The sequence below is a fragment of the Eucalyptus grandis genome, chromosome 1 (assembly GCF_016545825.1).
Source record: "Eucalyptus grandis isolate ANBG69807.140 chromosome 1, ASM1654582v1, whole genome shotgun sequence".
NCBI lineage: Eukaryota > Viridiplantae > Streptophyta > Magnoliopsida > Myrtales > Myrtaceae > Eucalyptus > Eucalyptus grandis.
This window is the reverse complement of record NC_052612.1, coordinates 49,524,137-49,541,176: the sequence shown is the minus strand read 5'-3', so window position 1 is coordinate 49,541,176 and position 17,040 is coordinate 49,524,137. Positions and strand designations below refer to the sequence as shown.

Sequence of the window (17,040 nt, the reverse complement as noted above, 5' to 3'; positions counted from 1 at the left end):
TCGCTTCTCTGAGGACGGCACTCCATGCAGAGGTGGCAGGCCGAGTGTTTTCCTGTTGCGTCTATAAACATTCCCACCGCCCATCGTCCCTATCGGAAGCCATAACATAACCGACCATCAAACGGTTCCTCTGCGTTCACCGTGAGGCCACTGTCTACTGCGTTTCTCTGAGCGATCATGGAGTCCCAAGTCGCGCATCCTCACGGCCACGGCTACGGGCAAGACCCCAACGCCGTTGGCCTTCATTCTGGTACGTTCGGAGAAATGCTGACTCGGTTCATTTTGGTCTCGCTTCTCTTGTTTCTTGCTCCTTTTTGTCTTTTCTAGTTTTTTTTCCTTCTGAATTTGGTGATGTTGTGTTTGGTTTTAGCCGGGGAGGGGGGAGATAACGAGCACCACCATGAGAAGAAGTCGGTCCTGAAGAAGGTGAAGGCCAAGGCTAAGAAGTTGAAGGACACGATCACGAAGCACGGCCACGGCCACGGCCACGGCCACGACCACGACCATCCTGAAGGCCACGTCCCCGACGATCACGACCTCGATGAGGAGGACGACGAGGACGAAGAAGTGGATGAGGACCCAGAAATCCACGGAGCCCCTAGTAAGTCTTTTTGGGAACTTACATACTTAAATTGATTTATGCGGTCGTGTTCAGTGCGTAGTTACCACTTGATTATCCGTTGAAAGATTCCGTAAAATGGGAATTTGATGCAACAGTATATGAGTCGGTCGCGATCGTGAGCGGCGTGGACACTGGAAGGTCCTTATTCACGGGAGAGGACCATGGAATTCCGAGCGATGCAGGGCGGGAGGAGAAATTCGGGAAGCCGAGGGTTGATTTGGGAAGGACCGGGGCGATGGAGGCAGAGCTTGTTCGGGCGCCAGCAAACACACCACAGTCGACGGCTCCCGCTCGTGATCTTGGGACGACCCAACTTTCCGATCCGACTAGGACTTTTGCCCATGGGACGAGTGAAGCGGAGCAAGGCCGACCGACGGTCAATTTGGCAAGGCCTGGTGGGTTGGAGGTGGACCCGCAGTCGCCCGGGAGCAGGAGAGAGCCATCGAACTATCAGACCAAAGTCACCGATCCTACTGCTTCAGGCAAGTCAGATCTTCGATGTCAGTGGAGTTTTAGATTGCCATAGTAACAGTAGGAACCAGAACCAGTACTAGGTAATTGGTTTGCTCCGTTCGGTTAATGGTAAGTTGGTAGTGGAAAGAGCTGTGGCGCTTAGAATTGTTGCACGGGTTCTTGAGTAGATGCTAGATCTTCACAGGGAAAATTCTTGAGCCAATTTGATATTTTACAAACCAGACTCGAGTTTATTCAAGCAGTGTTTGTCGTTAAGCGATCCTAGTACACGTAGAAATTGAATCTGCACATAAAGAACGAGGTTTATGATGATAATTGGCTGTGAATTTGAATATCAATTTCTGAGCCGGTCTCCTGACAGATTCCGCCAAGAATTGCAACGCAAATGCGTGCTTTGTGGCTGTTCAGTTCAATGTGACCGTTAAGTTGTTTCCCATGTAGGTGGAGAGGAAGCTGATGTTTCGCCAGTCATTCTTTCCATTGGAAAGATGACGGTGCACGATGAAACAGGGCCAAAATCAGGCACAGGTCAGAGCTTACCTGCCGAGACCCACGCTTATATCTCGAACGTACCCGCTGGGATGGGAAACCACGGTCAATTCTCTCCTGAAGCAACATCCATGGAGACCGACACCACTTCAATGGGAGTGGATGTCACGAAGCCTGAGGATCATCCTCGCGACCAAACAGAGCACAAACCCTCGAGCCCTGGGAGTTATACAGAGAAACTATCCTCTGCTACATCTGCGATTGCTGAGAAGGCGGTCTCGGCGAAAAATCTGGTGGCTTCGAAGCTCGGATACGGTGAAAGAGAGTCCCCAAAGAACTCTGATGCTACTGGAAGCGAGACACACTCTCAGGGCGAGAAGCCTTCTGATCAAAGCGGCTACGCTGGAAAAGTATCATTCGCTACTTCCGCAATTGCAGATAAAGCAATGTCAGCAAAGAACATTGTCGCAGCTAAGCTTGGCTATGGTGAGAAAGGTGACACAACCACCTCTCACGACTCTAGTGGCACCAAATCCGAGCCTCGAGCACATGAGACCACCGCAGCTAGTGGCAAACCTCCGGAACAGAGCAGCTACACTGGAGCAATCTCGGCAATAGCTGACAAAGCAATCTCCGCCAAGGACACAGTGGCATCAAAGCTTGGATATGCAAAAAAAGAAGGGGAGGCAGAAACTCTCGGTCCAGGAGGAAATCCGCCTGCAAAGGAGCAGGGAAAGGGCATAACGGCAACAGTGACGGAGAAGCTGAGCCCTGTGATCTCGAAGGTCACCAGCTTGACGATGGGCCAGCGCACAGAGGCACCGGGAGAGGTGGCAGGGGCGCAGAACCAGGATAAGGGGGTGTCGGTGAGGGAATACTTGGCGGAGAAGCTGAAGCCAGGGGAGGAGGACAAGGCACTGTCGGAGGTGATATCGAGCGCTCTGCACAAGAAGAAGACTGCGCCGGGGGCAGAGGCAGCAACAGCGGTGAAGGTGACGGAATCGGAGGAAGTGAAGAAGCAGCTGGGGGAGGAGGACGAAGGGAAGTTGAGCACTCCAGGGAAGGCCATAGTAGACCAGCTGAGAGGAACGGTAAACTCATGGCTTGGGAAGACCGACGATTCGAAGGCTCAGCAGCAGCCGGCCCGCCATGGTAATGCCAGGCTGAACTCAAAACTTTGCGTTGCTTTATTATTTGTTGGCTTGGTGTGATTTTGTGCGTTTCTTGCAGATGAGAGCGAAGCTGTTTCTTCTGCTGCAGATGAACATTACGGCGGCGAGAGGAGACTTCAAGAGTCCAGCAACTGATGGAAGAAAGAGAAGGGGTTTCTCAGTGTCGGCGTGTGTGGATTTTTTAGCTTTTTCGAAGGTTGTAATGTGCGTTGAAAAGATTTGTGTTTGTGGAACGGATTACCTGTGAATGCAGAGCCGGGGATCTTTCCCGGTTCATGCTTTACTAAAATAACATGTTGCACGATGCTCTTGTTAAAGGGGGATTGCGTTGGATGTGTTGTCTAGATACTTGGCTGCTGGTATTAAAGTGGATGATTGGAGGGTTTGGGTTGATAAGGCGAATCAAAACTCACGAAATCGAATCTCAACTTTTTCATTTCAAGTCGATTTATAGCCACTTAAAGATGTACTCAGTTTCTTCCGTTGTCGAAAGATCCATGCGACAACAGTGAAGTGAGAACGAAGATGTCTGTTAGCATAGTATCAATGGGTATGTTATGGCTCATCTAAGGGCTTTTATCCTCCCTTGCATTGAATTGTGAAGATCGATCTCGTGATTTTTATGTTGCCGAGTTATCTAATTTATTGTATTTCTAGATGATGATAACTTGATTCTTCCTTTTACATGTTCCTATATCCAAAAAGACCGCCTATACATAAGTAGTTCATATATATATTAAATTTGCTTTGGTTCTATGGATTTTGTATTTGCATGATTTTTTTTTTCTCTTGATTTTCCTAATTACTTAAAATTACACTCGACGAACCATCTCTCCAAAGCCTTCAATTTTTTTTCTAACATGTACTCACCTAAATTTATGAGAGTTCTCTAAGTTTCTTTGTTTTTGGTATGTAGATCCAATATAAGTGAAGTTTAGTCCACTTCAATATCAATTTAAATTCGCGATTCAATATAAGTGAAGTTTAGTCCACTTCAATATCAATTTAAATTTGCGATATCAAGGATGGTATTTTTTGTATTTTTTTTTGGCTTATATATATATCTAATTTTTATATTTTGATCATACTATCTTTTCATGTGACTCACTACTTCTGTTACAACTCTACAAAAGTGATTTACTTTTTGTTCGGTCACACTTATTTTTATTTTTGTTTCTTATTTTTCTTTTCTTGTAGGTCCTACTCTCCTTCTTCTATCATTCCAATTGGCTCTTGCAGCACCATTCTCATCTCTCTTGTGACCCATCATTTCTTTCTACTCTCTTCTTACTCCTCTCGCTGCAGGGCGCTAAGGTGGTGAAGGGTGCGTTTGGATGGGCATTTAGAAAGCCCATTCAGCCCCCAAAGCTCCTTCAGCTAATTTTTGAGTGTTTGGCAACCAATCTTAAGGAGCTTTCAAATGAAAGCAAGCCCTTGGGAATGCTGAAAGCTCAAGGCTGGTCTCCACCAGCCTTGAGCTTTCGGCATTTTCGGAATGCTGAGGCTTCATTTAATGAAAATATTACGTTGCCTATTTTACCCTCAAAATTTTCTTGAAAACCCAACGTTGCCCATTTTGAAAACAAGAAAACCCTAGATCTAATTCGCACTCCTCCCTTCCATCGCTTTCCGTCGCTCTCTCCCTCGCGAAACCTCTTCTTGCTCGATTGCTCTGACCCTTCCGTCGCTCTCTCCCTCGCGACAACCTCTTCTTGCTCGACTGCGCTTTTCTTTTGCTCATCCTCTGCAGTTCGTCTCTCCTCTCTCCCCCTCGCTCCCGAAGCCCGGTGTTCCCGGTGAGGAAGGAGGGAGGTCTTGGACTGCGGCCGGCGGAGGAGCTCCTGCGGGTACCGCAAATCGCCGAGTGGGTCCAGCGTTTCTCACGGTTCGTAGGGTTTCTCCTTCATTTCTCGTGGTTTTTCTCCCCTCCCCTGTCATTGAGTGCATTTTTTTGCCTGGCTCCGGTGGCTGGGGACTAGAGATGCCGTGCTTCAGGTTTACCTTTTTCTGTCTTTTGCCGTCTGTCGTGACGTTCACGGTTGCTGGAATTGCTGATTTGTGCTTAGTCGTTAGTTCCAATCTGATGCTTTGTTGCGTGCGTCGGCTTGCGCTGATGATTTTTTTCCCGTTTTCGGTTGTTTGTTTTTTTACGTCTTTTCGACTTGGATCGCATGCTTGAGCACAGAGCCTAACCGTGGATGACGGTGTGCAATTTCCTATTTTGAGAGTTTGGGCACCTCGGACTTTGATGCGCTGTTACTAATCCCAACTTGCTGCTTATCATGTGTTCGTTGAAATGACCGAACCAAGTTAGCATATATGGATGGCAAGGATGGGGAGAGGGATGCGGTGGGGGGAAGGATTTAAGGAAAAGGTTGTTAACCGTCGAGGGAAAGGAGGGGTTGTTGGGGGCAAGGAACCATGAAACCGCCAAACCTTTGACATAACAACTTCATGAGTCGCAACAAGAAAAAGCGTTTGTTTCAGTTTCTGTTCTTATTGCCCCTACCCCAATTGATTGCATCATCGTCATCATCTTCTTCTCCTTTGCACGAGAGAGAGAGATGGGAGTTGGGATCTAGGCCCACTTAAGTAATGGCTAATGTAGGCAAATTACACATCACATGTTCCATGTCTCTTCAGTTGGGTTTTTATGAACTTGAGGAAAATATCAACCATAATTACGTGATTCCTAATGCCGAAGATTGAACATCCTAACATTAGAAACAGAGGACACATATGTGAGTCTCGACCATAATTCTTTTAATAGCTACTACGGATGCTCACTAAAGGTCACAGTTGTTTGTCAACGATTGAAATGTCTTTCTTGGTCGCCCTTATGGTAAAATCAAGTCCGTTCCCCCTCATCATGATAATGTTAACATTAATTAATTTAAGTATGGAAGTATAGGGTAATATGTTCAATTCACAATATTTGGCGTTCTATATTTGTACGTGGATCTTGTGTTTTGAACTCTCTGGCCACTTCATGTTCTTGTTTTCTGCAGTTATAATTGAAGTCCCTTGTCAGTTTCCATTAATCTTCCAATTCTACAGGAAAGGAAAACAAAGGCACCTTCAATACTCTCTACTCTTTTTCCCATTTGTTGCAACAGAACGAGAAAAGACAAAGACAGAGCACAAAAGTTGAAAGAGAGGGGTGATCGCGAAGTGAGGTGGAGGGATCCGAGTTGATATGTCCATTGAACAAGGAAAGAGATTCAGGGCTTGTGGAGGTATATTCCGGCAAGCAAAGCAGCTTCCGTGACAAGAGAGGATGTCGATGACATCCTCAACTTAGCTCTTACTTCCTTCAAACATTCGCCCTCCGGAGTTCTTGAAGTTGGCCATGCAGCTCAGTAAGTTTTGGCTGCACTCCTGACTTAAGAGAGTTGTCTGCACGAACCCCTCAGGACTCAATGTTACAACTCCCATATGTTTATGTGGGCGATATGACCTTTTCTATAAATGAAAGTTCAAATTAAACCATCCAACAATATGATTTCTTCATCATTGATGTCGATTGTTACATTTGACAAGCCAAAATATTTGTGATGTTATTGTCCTAGAACGGTCAATGAGAGAGATAATCTAGATATGCACTTTCTGTTATAAAAGCAAATGTTGATATTATAGCTAACATGAGTCATTTGATCCCGCACAATCTCCTCCCCCGAAACCTCAGAGCATAAATTACAGTTGGCTTGTGAATGAAGAGATGGTGTAGTGAAATTGAGAAACACTATAGCCTTTGCAGGCACAATAATTTTACTCAGATGTTTTCACCACATTTGGTGTCTATTCTTTCTTTTGACCTGTTGGTCCCTTAACGCCATTTTTACTTCATCTATAGACGTGTAAAGCTACCGTTCACCGGTGAAAAGCTATCCCGCATTCATCGTCATAAAATGTCCATGCGGATGTGGGGGGCCAACGACTAGTCATCAAGTGATTTGATGAAGAACAAGCTGGATATATTGATGTCGAAACTCGTTGCTTTGGCTTGAACCCAAGCGTCATGCTTCGTGCAGCAAGCATCGAGGCCGTTGTCGGTCTTTCTCCCGAAAAGAAAAATTATCCAATCAATCAGTCTTAAAGATTCCAATTTAGTTTTAAGCTTTTCATTTTTGTCAATTTAGTCTTGAACTTTTGTGCGAAATTGGAATGTAGTTTTTTTGATCAATTTTCACTTGAAATTACTAATGTGGTAATATCATGCTGTATAGCAAGGCTGATGATGACTAGACTATCTCGTCATCAATTTCCATGAAAATTTGTTGGATGAACTATACTAGAATGTTACGCAAAGGTTTAAGACTAAAATAGTAAAATTGAAAAGTTTAAAACTGATTAAGTAATTTTTCCCACTTGCACATTCACCGTAGAGGAGACCACGATATTTTTCGTACCTCAAAAATAAAGGCACTGCATAATTTTCAATAATGATCTTTTTTATGTTCAATAGTAATTAATCAACCATAAAAAAAAAAAAAAGGAAATGCAAATGAATCGAGAATCCTTCATCACATTATTTATTAAAAAAAAAGTGAAATTTTTCTAGAGTAGATAAAGCATTACTAGATACCTCAACCGAACTTGGATTCGCATTTTCCACTGCATTCTTTGCTCTGCGAGATTATTCATTCTTGCAAGTAACAAATGTTGCTACTGGCAATTATATACGAAGAAATGCCATGAATGATACACATTTTACTAGAGTAGATTTGGATCCCAATTTATATACAACGGATCCTAATGATGTAAATGGGGAGGGTAATGCTGCAAATGATGATGTAGCATCTGATATGGCACGTTTACGTGATCAAATAACTATGAATTTATAAAATAATTAAGGATATTTGTAATTTTTAAGGATAATGAGCTTCTTTCCTCAAAGCATATGTTATCATGGTTTTATTGTAATGAAAGTATTCTTATTGTAATTGAGAAAGAGAGCACGTAAATTTTTTCCATTTGATATTATTTAGCAAAAAAAAAAAGAATTTTAATTTTAATAAAATTGTTTACACATCTTTAACATTGTTGTCAAATATAAATTAAAAAAAGTCGTAAACATTCTTTTTTTAATTTTAAACAAATAAAAATTAAAATATTTAGATTATTCACCAAATGGGCTTTTCAAATGTGTTTTCTACCAAACAGCATTTCTCTCAAAGTTGCTTTTCAAAGCAAAATTTACCAAACAGTCTTTACATTTCATTCAAAGCCCTTTAGGCCAGCCCCGTCGTGGTCCCCACTTTCGCTAACCCTGGCATTGCATTGGACTTACTGTTGACCTCTTCAAACGAGAGAACGAGCCCTTCTTGCACAAAGCTTCACCTTATTTTTAATCTGAACCATTCAGAGAGTGACACCTGTCTGCCGCTGCTCGTCGTCCCACTTCAAATCAGAGCGCGGGCGGGAGTTCCCTCTCCTGGGTTTCTCTCTCCTCTTTATCTTCTCTCTTCTCGCCTCTCTCCGTCCCCCGACTCGGGACCGAGAAGCAATCGCTCCGCTATCTCGTCAAATCTTCGGTCGACGACTTGCTTTCCGCTCTGCTCGAAGCGGTCCCTCGAGAAGCCCTAAATCTGCGACCGCAAGACAGGTTCGATCATAATCTGGTGATACTAGACATGTTCAGTAGCTCTTTTGTCCATCTCATGCGTTGATTACGGGTGAATTTTGTTTTAGTTTTGACATTGGCCATCTTTATGGTGCTAATTGTTTGTAGGGAGAGTTATGATATCTGGAAAGTTGGATTTCATACTTTTTGATTGTTGTAAAGATGATTAACTTTCTTCTTACTGAATAATGAGTCTAAAGGCTCTAAAATTATGTTCTATCCATCTGAGATGGAAAGATTTGGCTGTTATTCTGGTATGGTTAGGCTTTCTGGCCATTAACTCTTAGTGGTTTTGGAGTGCAGGTGGAGACTTGTAGAGATAGATGCTGACTTGTCAAACTTGAATTTTAACAGTACTAAGCATTAGTGCGATCCCTTGACTATATTCATGCTAGCGAACTCAAATGAGTAAATCTGTTTTATATTTGTTTCACAAGCATTCCTAAGTGTTCTTCTATCCTGTCATGCTTCTTTTCTTTGGGTGGGTGTTGCATTTCTCAGTCCCTCTCTGAGCTGATCGTGCAATCCAAAGACATCATTGTTTGTTGTTGAATGCTCCTCTCCAATTGCTTCCCTGCAATGCGAGAAAGTTCTGATTTTAAGCGCAGCAATGCGAGAAAGCTTGGCATGCTTGTTCTGTGAAATCCAGGCTACAGTACTTGGGATCTACTCCTACATAAGCGAACATTTTACGGATGAAAATTCTTTAGATTCTTTGAATGGCCCTGTTGAATCTTTTTGTCTGCTGATTATGGATCCAAATCAAGTTGATTTTTTTTCTTGTCGACAATTTGCTGATTTAAGGTGTCACTGTATCGAACAAATGAAAATACCATGGCTTTTACGTACATTGAATTTGTTAAACTGTCAAATATTACAAAGTCTTTGTATTCACTCCTGAGATCAAAATAGGCCAAAAGCTATGTCGTTGTGCCATGCCATTATATTCTTAATATCTCTGGCTTTTGTAATTTTGTCAATATTTGTTTAAGAATTGTTTGGTATACATGTAATCAATTCTCTTTATGAACACCCAAAATTATGACCTGTCCAGGCCATGTTGGAGATGCTATTTCCCCAACACTCAAGCCATCATCCATGTGGTTGATTCAAGTGACACTGATAGGCTTGTGATAGCAAAATAAGAATTTCATGCTATCTTGGAGGTATCCCCTCTTCATTTTTCAGGATAAATGCATGGAAAGTATGTGCCCTGTTTAGTTGACTTCAATTTGAGTTTGCTGGAATTTCCCAATTAAGTACATCAATTGTTAAATATGTCAGTCATGAGTTAATTAAATATATGAAAATGCTTACATGGACGGACATCAACAACATATATTGACACATCATGTTTGATTAAGTTCCCAAACTAGAATTTTTTGAAAGTTTATCTAGTCATACACAATTACCATTAAAATTGAGAAAAATTAGAGCTAAAAAAATCTGAAGTCAGCTTGCAGTATGATGCAAAATAAAAGACAGCACACAGGCTTGCATCCATCTGCATTAAGAGGGGGTAAATAGAGAGAGCTCTCATTCTAACAAAAGCTGAGTGATGTAACTAATTGTTCTTCTTTACAGGGATTTTTGGTGCATAATAAGACGTGTTCAAAGTTGAGGTGCAATTACCTTATTTTCTGTTGTCTCCTTAGGGTTAGGAATGGCTATGGACCTTTCCAAAAAATCATTTTTTGTTTTTCTTTGCGAAAGCAAATTGTTCTCTCTCTCTCTCTCTCTTATATAACTTTCTTTACCATTTTGGAGAAAATTACATCCAATTGCATGAATTTTGTAATTTAAACCTTAGCAATTAGTCAAACGTGACATGAAGACCTTTGAGGTCAATATTATCCATGTCAGCATTTCTAGGTGATCATCACTATGGTTTGATAGTTCATTAACAGTATTTGGAAAAACTTAAGTCTCAGTTGCTAGGATGGAAATTTCAAAAGCGCATTCACTTATCTCTTGCTTTTCTATGACAATTAGGAGTCTCAAGGATCATTCATGGAGCGTTTTCGTATTTGCAACCTATGATAATTCAAAACATGGCAAATCCAGCTTATAGTTAGTCCTCTTACATTTTAAAAGCTTAGCAATGACTCGAGGTCTCAGAAGTTCTTTTTACCAAATGTGCAGAGTTTGCCATTGAAAAGTTGTAGCTTAGACCCTAGACATTAGAACAATGAATCTCAATTACCCAAGGCCATTTTATTTTTGTCCATATTGGTGAAATGGATGACTCCTCAAGTACTGATGGATGTTACCAACTTCTTGCATCTCTTCTAACAGTTCTAGTGTTTTGGCAGGAAGAAGAGTTAAAAGGGGCCGTTGTCCTGATTTTCGCTAACGAGCAGGTACTTACTTTGGCTATCTTCTAGCGAATTGCAATTGTGAATAATATTTGTACTGATATGCAACCATGTGATTTCAGCAGTCATCAACATCTAAAGCTTTTCTTACTCATGAGCTGGAGTTTACTTAATGAATCGCTCTATTTCACACTGCTTGAATTTTTTTTTGCACGTCTTCCTCTTTCTTTTGCCCTTGGGATTCTTCTGATATTCACTTTGGTCTTCTCAGTATCTTCCTGGAGCGCTTGATGATGCTGCAATAACTGAAGCATTGGAGTTGCATAAGATTAAAAGTCGCCAAAGGGCTATCTTTAAAACCTCTGCTATTAAAGGGGAGGGCCTTTTTTAGGGACTCGATTGGTAAGCAATGTAGCCAAATTGATACTTTGGTTGGCTGAGAAATCTAAGCTTAATTTTTTCACATACGTTTTAAATACATGGGGAAGCTAGATGCTTTCCAAGAAGGTCTATCAATGCGTTACGATGTACAGTCAACCAGTCGACCACAGTCCAACCAATTCCTAGCAGACCTCACATCTCCTGCGTCTTGAGTTGAGATTTCCCTTGTAGGACTCAAGGAAAGCTTTTCCACAGTTACAATTGAACTCATCGTAACTAGCCAGCAGTCAGCACATATCCCCGTCACGTGAAAATGTATCTATTTTTAGGGTGAATTGAATCGGCGATGCCCAACTTGTCATTGTTTTCTCAGTTTTCACATACAGCGGCAAGAGGAAACTTTCTTTATGACATTTTCTTCGTCAGTATTTTGTTTTCTCTCTGCAATAGAACGTACTTTGATTTGTGATTGCTGTGTGTATAGGTGTGTGAGGGGTCTGGATTTTTCAAAACATATCCTACGGGTCAGCCTTCAGATGTGAATGTCCTAAACCCAATCTCCCTAAGTCTACAAGCACCATGAGACACTTCATATCCTGAGTGGTTGGTCTTTGATAAATCTTTGATTTTTCTTTTTGTGTGTATCATCTACCTTCTCACGTATTTTAGTATTGAATGCTGCTTTGTCTTGCTTTTTGCTTAGGGAGCGGTAGCACTTCTCTAAGGGCTCATGCTGATATTTGTTTTGCCTGTGTGCAGGTTGAGTAATACGCTGAAGTCAGGAGAAGCCTAAGGTCGACTATGGGTTGTTGGGAGATGAAAATTCAGCCAGTGCTGAGCATGAAATAGAAAGGGTCTAATCTTTACTTGGTTAAACTTGGTGATTGAGTTTGACATTCATCCACTCATATGATATAATCTGATGTACTGATTTTTAGGAATTTTTCGGGTGACTTACTTTAAAAAATTGTGAATTTTTCGTCAAGCACATAAACAAATGGCTCTCACTTTTCACTTGTTACATCTTTCCTTTAAAATGTGTGTAATCTCATCATTTTTTTTGTCCTTTGCCTCTTTGTAAGACACATTTTCTTCCAAATGCTTTTCTCTTTAGACTTTTGCATTTTTAAGCCTAGGTAAAATGCACTAAAGGTGACTCAATTTTCAACCTTTTTTTCATTAGCCTGGCACAACTTTTTACTTGTTGAAAACTTGAGGTAGTTGTCTATGTGGTTTATTTTAATATTGTTTAAGTCTTAATTGATGTGGCATATTAAAGGTGCAGCGATACAATTGCAGCATCACATAGTATCTATTGAATACTACAACTGACAGCAATAAATGATGTTGCCGAGAATTACTTGCAATTGTCTTGAGTTTGAGATAATGTCTTATAGATTATTATTATAATGGTACAACAGTACCCAAAAAGAGAAAGGAGGGATCAAGTTTTCAACGATACAAGTCCCAAAATTTAATGGTGTTGCTTAATTAGGTCGGTTGGATACAAAACTGGCAAGGTCCCCTGCTAACATGGCCTTTTTAGTCTATAGAGTTGCATGAGTGCATGAAAAAGCCACGGTATGGACAATTGAGAGTTTTTCATATCTGGATTGGGGTGATGGTGAGGGACTAGAATTTGGAGATGTTTGTATGTAGTGCTCGATTACAAATTATAAGTTCAATTTTGATTTGTGGGAAGTTTGGTAGACCGAAATGAGAAAATTTACGTTTTTTTTTCTTTCTTGATGGTAGATTTATTTTGTGGTATGTCACATCGTAGCAATCCTTAAGATGAAATAAACGACATTGGTTCTTAATTCACGGGATTGGAGCTCTTTGAGAAAGCTGAAAGCTTGGTGTCTATTTGAGAAGGAACATTCAGATGGCTAAATCAGAAATAATTCTTCACTCATACTATGTGAAACTTATTTTGCTTTCTTAAGTAACGTTTTGGATGATATCTTGCTCGTAAAAGCATTTCGTTATTTACTTTTTATTTTTTTACTTACAGCATGAAACTTCCCATCTTGCACACGTAATACGTGATATGGAAAGAGATTATGAGTTTGCAATAGGAATGGTTTTTTCCAATGAACTTGAAGCATATCACACATATGTAGCTTACGCAATTGGCAAAGAATTTGGAGTGAGGAAGGATAATTTGTTAAAAAATCGTAAAGAAGAAATAACTCGATGGATTTTCGTGTGTAATTGTAAGGGGCATTCTATCAACTCATCTGATTAAGAAAAGAAATTTGAAAGGTTTGAAGTTAGATGTGGTTGTTCTGCTTGCATCAAATTTAAGGTTGACAATGGTGTTTACGAAGTCATAGAGTATGTTTCCGAGCATAATCATTCATTTATTCCGATAAGGTAAGAAACATTTGATTAGATGTGAAAGAATGATATCTGATCGTGTAAGGACGTTATAATTGATATGATTAAAGCTAGCATTGAGGGACAACTTGCGTGAAAGACTTCGACATATAAGTTTTTAGCAAATGAAGCGGGAGGAAGCAAAAACTTGGGTTTCAATTTGCGTGATTGTCAAAAAATTTTGTAGACCAAAAGATCTAATGACATAAGTGGGGGAGATTGTCAAAATCTTCTAAATCATTTTCATCGCATGCAAATGGAAAACCCAATGTTTTTCTATGCTGTATAAGTAGATCAAGATGGTAGAATAACAAATTTATTTTGGAGAGATAGTTTAGCCAAATTATGACTGTTTTGGTGATGTGCTTGTGTTCGATATCATGTATTGTACCAATAGATATAATCTGATTTATGCACTTTTTGTTGGGGTTAATCACCATTGGAAAAATATTTTGTTTGGTTGTGCATTATTGCTATATGAGACTATAGAGTCATTTATTTGGTTATTTGGGGTGTTTTTTAAGTTTATGGGAAACAAGGCTCCAAAGACTATATTCACTAATTAAGACCAAGTTATGGCAAAAGCCATTAGAATCGTGTTTCCGAATACGCAACACCGATTATGCATTTGGCATATTGAGAAAGATGCCAATCAAAACATTCTAGATCTTTACCGTAAGCCGGGTTTTAAGGATAAATATTTCTTGACGTTTATGTATAGATGCAAATCGGAGGATGAATTTGAATTTACTTGAAGGGAAATGGAAGATGAGTGGGGTATTGAGAATAACAATTGACTTCGAAGATTGTACGATTTTAGACATAAATGGAGTTTAGCTTTTGGTCGTGATATATTTACATGTGGTATAACATCGAGTTAAAGGAGTGAGAACACTAATAATGTCTTTTAACATATGTTGACCAAGATATTGTCTCTTATAGCATTGGTCCATCACTATGAAGAACAACTGAAGCATATGAGAGAAATTAAAAGTCAAGATGATTATAATTCTCGTGGGAAGCCTAAGTTGCAAGTTCCTAAAAATGGGATATTGGTGCATGTTGCTTCAGTGTATACTCGTACCATCTTTAAGAAGTTTAATGTAGAATTTTTGCAAAGTTCAAGTACTACATTCGATGGATCAATTTATTTATATACTTTGAAGTGTTCAGGGATTGAACGTGAAAATGTTATTAGATATAATCTCGTAAAGTTTTCAGTTTTTTGTGATTGCAAATTATTTGAATTGAAAGGGTGGTTGTGTCGCCATGTCTTGAAAATGTTGATTAATGACATATCAGTTACGAGTATTTCATCTTCTTATATTTTGAAAATATGGACCAAGGGTGCCAAATAAGGAATTGTGAATGATGAATGTCATAAAATGTTTTCGGGTCCATTTAAATTTAATCGGTTTTCCATGTTAATGCAAGAATGTTTTGAATTGATGAGTTTGGGAGCCAAAGATATAAATACTATGACTATAGTGAGGACAAACATGAAAAAAACGAAAGCTGAAATTGCATCATATAAAGCAAGTGTGGGTGTCACTAATGATGCTATCGCTAATGACGATGATGATATTGAGGATTCTTATGAAATTTCAGTTTTGGTCTCCATTCGAAGGAAAGGAAATGGAATAAGTTATAGAAGGTTTAAAGGTTCAAGTGATAAAAAGAATAAAAAATCTAAGAAAGGAACACCCCCACGCGAATAGAAAGTCGAGGTGAGTCAGGTGTTATTCTACTTGATGTGATTGTTAATTTCTTTGCTTATGTTATATAATACTAATTAACATATTTATTACTTTGTGATGTAGAGTTGGCTATCCAAGTGACACATAATGAAACTCATTTTCCAGACTATTTGAGTAATTCAAATCAATTTCGAAGTGCCTTTTATCCTAGTAATGTCGGCGGTCCTTCAGTAAATCTAAATTTTTGCGGTTAGGTATATTGCTATTAGTTCTCGATTTGTATTGACATCTTACTAATTTGTTAATTTTTTTTTATATAGGTGCAGCAGCCACCATGTTTCATGCCTCCAGGGATAATGAATGGGTTTTGCCCATTTTCCAATCAAGTTTATTTATTAGTTTGATGTATTAATTTATCTATAATGGACTGTGCCTTTCTACAACTATAGATAACATATCATTTATTTTATGTAGATGCAATACCCATATATTATGCCGCCAGGGAATATGAATGGATATTTGCCATTCACTAATCAGGTGCTTATTATGAAATCATTTTAGATCCTAATGTTATCTCATATTGTTGTTAATATTGTAATGTTTATTGTTAATGGTTTCTTCTGAATAGATGTTAGAGTATCATAATAGATCTCATGAAACCATTTTGAGTTAGGTATAACTTGCGCTTTCTCTTATGGAACCATAATTTAGCCCTACTTGGAATGTCTATCACTTTTAGCTTCTATGTGAAATTATCTTCTTGTTAGGGAGCGATTCTTGATGGTTTATAACATACGATGGTGGGTGCATGGTATGAAGTTTTAGAATAAAAAATTTGCAAGTAATGCCGCATCTCATATGATCTTATCTCACTAAAACTATAATGTTAGTGTCTTTTGAGGCTTTTGTATTTTTTAATGTTTGTCATGTCAATGCAATGCCCAATTTACAAAGAGCAAATGAAATTTTTGTGATTGTTGGGATATGAAATGGATAATTGTATTGGTCAAGGAAGAAGCTAGAGATCTGAGTTGAATTTAAAATGGGAAAGATGCATCCGGCCTATTCATGTAAAGTGATGGGAGCACTATGTTATGCTATTATAATGAGAAAAGAGTAAGATGACTAGTGACACAATCATATGCTTAATTTTTACATGTTCACAGCTAGTTGGTGATAGACCTACTACGTATCAGAGCAACCACGATGTCTGAATAGAGCATTTTTATTTTCGTTGTTCGCTGCCCCTGGCTCTTTTGAGACATATTTACCTTGACATTTTGTTTAGTAAAATGTAAATAAATTGTGTATTCTGTTGTATAGGGGTCATCAAACTCTTTTGAGCATCCTGGGATGAATGAATTCAACAATTATGAAGAAACACATACCAATTGACCAAAGTAACTTACAATTCTTGGATGGGACGACCCCACCGTTGTCGCCTCTACGTCTGAACTATTTTTTAGCATCCCTTTTCTGGGAAGGTTTCTATTTTTTCATCCAACGAACCACGCTGCCGTCTTTGCCTTTGCCACCTCTGACCAAAAGCTCCTCCAGTCTCACTCCCCAATTTAGCTGCCGCCTTGCGCAACGCGAAGGATTACTTTAACATGGCTGATCGCATTGCTCATAACTTGACGGGTTCACAAGATTCTGGTTTCGCTGATCTTACCTTGTTTCGATTTTAAGATTCTAGTTTAGCTGCCGCCTTGAGATTGAACTTTCACACTTCTTGAGATGTTGCCGTTTATGTTACATTGGCTTGATAACAGGGTCTGCTATTGACATGATGACCAGCACCAGAACTGTTGGTAGTCAAACCAACTGTTGCTCATAATGCTGAGGAGGATTTAACTGCTGTAAAGAATGAAATTCGGGGTAGTCAAAC

At 39.7% G+C, this 17,040-nt stretch overlaps 1 protein-coding gene and 1 pseudogene across 2 annotated transcripts; both read left to right on the top strand.

Moving 5' to 3' along the window:
• The first annotated feature begins 59 nt into the window (after window positions 1-59).
• LOC104448824 (low-temperature-induced 65 kDa protein) lies at window positions 60-3,199 on the top strand. 2 transcript variants are annotated; one of them, XM_039300956.1, is made up of 5 exons: window positions 60-250; window positions 371-601; window positions 718-1,104; window positions 1,538-2,737; window positions 2,846-3,199. In XM_039300956.1, the coding sequence occupies exons 1-5, from the start codon at window positions 178-180 to the stop codon at window positions 2,890-2,892; spliced, it is 1,938 nt and encodes a 645-aa protein (XP_039156890.1). In that variant the 5' UTR covers window positions 60-177; the 3' UTR covers window positions 2,893-3,199. The 2 variants fall into 2 exon arrangements, with proteins under 2 accessions (XP_039156890.1, XP_010061041.2); XM_010062739.3 differs by having other exon boundaries at window positions 66-250; window positions 2,816-3,199.
• A 6,206-nt stretch (window positions 3,200-9,405) lies between these two features.
• On the top strand, window positions 9,406-12,808 carry LOC104448817 (annotated as a pseudogene).
• The last annotated feature ends 4,232 nt before the right edge of the window (window positions 12,809-17,040 follow it).

Excerpts from the sequence above, each read along its gene's own strand:
- LOC104448824 (XM_010062739.3), top strand. The coding sequence starts at position 178 with ATGGAGTCCCAAGTCGCGCATCCTCACGGCCACGGCTACGGGCAAGAC. Across the intron at positions 251-370 it reads CGCCGTTGGCCTTCATTCTG|CCGGGGAGGGGGGAGATAAC; the intron begins GTACGTTCGGAG and ends GTTTGGTTTTAG. Across the intron at positions 2,738-2,815 it reads GCAGCAGCCGGCCCGCCATG|ATGAGAGCGAAGCTGTTTCT; the intron begins GTAATGCCAGGC and ends CGTTTCTTGCAG.